We start from the raw sequence: 3,446 nt of genomic DNA, 5'->3' as shown, positions 1-3,446 counted from the left end.
CCTCCCCCTTCCCCTCACCTTCCCCTTCTCCCTCTCCCTCCCCTTCTCCCTCTCCCTCTTTCTCTCTAATCCCTCTCTCTCAATACGATTCATTGATTAATAGTGACGGTACGAGGGAGGAGCATCAATAGATAATTAGAATTTTGTCAAGGGGTTCTGGTATCACTTCAGGGATTCTGGATTTCTTCTGATGATAAGATCTTTACTGAACGATTTTATTTGTTTTTTGTTTTGTTTGTTTGTTTTTTGCTATTCTGATTATCGTTATCATTATTGTTATTGTTGTTGATGTTGTTCTTGTTGCTTTATTACTATTATCATTATTATTATCAATCATTATTATTATCAATCATTATTATTATCATTATTATCATTATTATTATTATTGTTATTATTATCATTATTATTATTATCATCAGTAGTAGCAGTATCTTAATCAATATCATTATAACAACAGTACTACTACTACGACTACTAATTCTATTACTATTACTATTATTATATCTACTATCAGTAACATTGACAATGGTAATTATCATCATCATCGTCATCATAATCATTATAATTATAATAATGATAATAACAATAATAATATTAATAATAATAATAATAATAATAATGATAATAAAAATAATGATAATAATAATAATAATGATAATAATAATAATAATAATAATAATAATAATAATAATAATAATGTTACTAATAATAATGATAATAATGATAATAATAATAATAATAATAATAATGACACCACTACTACTACTACTGCTGATGCTGCTGCTACTACTACTACTACTTATAATAATAATAAGAAGAAGAATTACAGTCATAACAATAATCATAACAATAAATATGACGATAACAACACTAATAACGATGAAATAACAATAAAGAAATCAACAATGACCATAAACAAACAGAAGAAAACCGCTACCATTTTTCCCAGCCTTACCTCGAGGTTCCATCTCCTCATAATTAATGGAAGTTCTATTCCACCTGGTTACACACCCGGCCACTGGGAACCGCTCTAACACCGATTCCTGAGCATTCCCACCGCCCACGCCCATGTCCTCACTCCCTGCCGCCCACGCCTCGCCCTTGAGAACATTCTTGGAGCAGAGAACACGCCCATTGTCGTTTGAGTGGGCGTGGTTTGGAGTGGTTCCGGGTGGGATGCCTAAGATGCGGTTGGCTTTGGCCAGGGCTTGGATGCTGGTGTCTTTGTCTCGACTGGCGAGATCGCTGATGATGGAGGCTGCGAGGAGGGAAGGAGGGAGGGAGATGGAGTTAGTGATGGAGTTAGTGATGGAGTGATGGTCTTGTAGGAGGGAGGGAGGCTGGGTGAGGGAGGAGGGAGGGAGATGAAGTTAGTGATGGAGAGATAGTTTTGTAGGAGAGAGGGAGGCTGGGGGAAGGAGGGAGGGAGGGAGATGGAGTTAGTGATGGAGAGATGGTTTTGTATGAGGCTGGGGGAGGGAGGGAGGGAGGGAAATGGAGTTAGTGATGGAGAGAGATTTCTGGTGGGAGGGAGGGAGGGAGATTGAGTTAGAGATGGAGAGATGGTTTTGTAGGAGGGAGGAAGATGGAGTTAGTGATGGAGAGAGATTTCTGGTGTGAGGGAGGAAGATGGAGGGAGAAAGGGGGGCAGGGAGGGAGTTTGGAGTGATAAAGAGATGGTTTTGTAGGAGGGAAAGATGGAGTGGAGTTAGTGACGGAGTAAGTCATAAGGTGAGCGATGACGTGATGGAGAGATGGTTTAGAGGGAAGGAAGGAGGGAGTTAGTGACAAAGATATGGGAGCTTGGGGTCTAATGGAGTAAGTGATGGAGGTTATATCAGTGAAATAAAGGAATAAAGTAAGAGAGATGGAGAAAAAGTGTGTGTGTGTGTGTGTGTGTCTGTGTATGTGTGTGTGTGTGTGTGTGTGTGTGTGTGTGTGTGTGTGTGTGTGTGTGTGTGTGAGTGAGTGAGTGAGTGAGTGAGTGAGTGAGTGAGTGAGTGTGTGTGTGTGTGTGCGTGTGTGTGTGTACAGGTGCCTGTTTTTGTTTTGAACGTTTAAACGTGTATATCACTGTAATAGCGCTTTTGTATATAATCCTTAAATTGCATAATCTTTTATATTTAGAGACATTTAGCAAAAGTAAAAAAGAAAACATTGCAAAACCTTTAATTTACGTCTTTATAACTTTTTTTTCCTGTCAGGAAAACCTTTCACTCGGTATGAATAGTATACAAAGACAATATAATTATAAACTTATACCATAAATATCTACGCCTTCTTATATGATCATAAGCGAAAGCAAACACAAAGCAATGCCACAGAACTTACTAATCTCATTGACTTTATCCAGGAAGTCGTCAAATTCATCGTCCGTTGATGTGTCGGCCATGTTTGTTTACACCGTTACCATAGCAACGCGCGTTATGTCGTCAGATATCCTCCGAAGATCTGGAAATTTTTTACCCGCTAAAAGTTTGCCAGATTATATTTGCCATAGATGGCGGAAGTAAAGCGGGTAGCACACAGTAACACGAATCTATTTTTTATATAAGTTTTTCATTACCTAGTACGATATTAAAAAAGTCGATGATTTTTTTTTCTGTTTGTTACATACCGCTGGAGAAAAGTGGTGCAAATATGTTTTCTTCAATTTTCTTTCCTCTTTTTATTTGTTTCCTTCATAGTCCTTATTTATCTATTGTTTTAATTATCTATCTAATCACCACCATCAATTTATCAATGTTTTGATTTATTTGTTCTCTTTATTTTTCACTAATTTTCGTTACTGTGGTGTTGTCATCATATCAATATTATTATTATTATTATTATTATTATTATTATAATTATTATCATTATCATTATTAAATATATATATATATATTATTACTATTATTATCATTATTATTATTATTACTACTACTATCATTATTATTGCTTTTATTGTCGTGAGTAATATTGTTTACTTTATCTTCATACTTGCTTATTGATGTTGTTATAGTTACCACCATAATTGTCACCATGGCCAACTACCATCACCACTGTCATTATCATCACTGTCACCATTAGTACTTCCACGATTATCATTACTTTCATCGCCATCATCACCATGTGTACCATTATCATCGTTATCATCATCTCTGGATGTCACCATCACCCCCATTACCATAACCATTACGTCCGTTATCATAACCATTATCACTATATCCACGTCGAATTTCACCATAACCATCATCACCATACCACTTTCATTTTTACCAGATACACCATCACCATACCACTTTGATTTTCACCATAACCACCATCACTATATACTCTTTGACTTTCACCATAACCATCATCACCATACCACTTTTATTTTCACCATAACCACCATCACTATATATACTTTGACTTTCACCATAACTATCAACAAACCTACTCTCACCACCACAATCATCATCACC

General features: G+C 36.3%; 1 protein-coding gene across 1 annotated transcript in view; it reads right to left on the bottom strand.

The window, feature by feature from the left end:
- Window positions 1-2,508, bottom strand: part of LOC122258816 (uncharacterized) — a 4,299-nt gene extending 1,791 nt beyond the window's left edge. The window contains exons 1-2 of the mRNA XM_086542972.1: window positions 2,332-2,508; window positions 956-1,258 (exon numbers count right to left, since the gene is read on the bottom strand). Of these exons, the coding sequence (XP_086399098.1) occupies window positions 956-1,258; window positions 2,332-2,392 (364 nt within the window). The 5' untranslated portion in view covers window positions 2,393-2,508. The remainder of the gene's footprint in view (window positions 1-955; window positions 1,259-2,331) is intronic.
- Window positions 2,509-3,446: the final 938 nt, after the last annotated feature.

Source organism: Penaeus japonicus, unplaced genomic scaffold (assembly GCF_977035675.1).
Source record: "Penaeus japonicus unplaced genomic scaffold, GWHDUDI00000001_assembly GWHDUDI00000013, whole genome shotgun sequence".
NCBI classification, from domain to species: Eukaryota; Metazoa; Arthropoda; class Malacostraca; order Decapoda; family Penaeidae; genus Penaeus; species Penaeus japonicus.
This window is presented reverse-complemented; position numbering and strand designations above follow the sequence as displayed.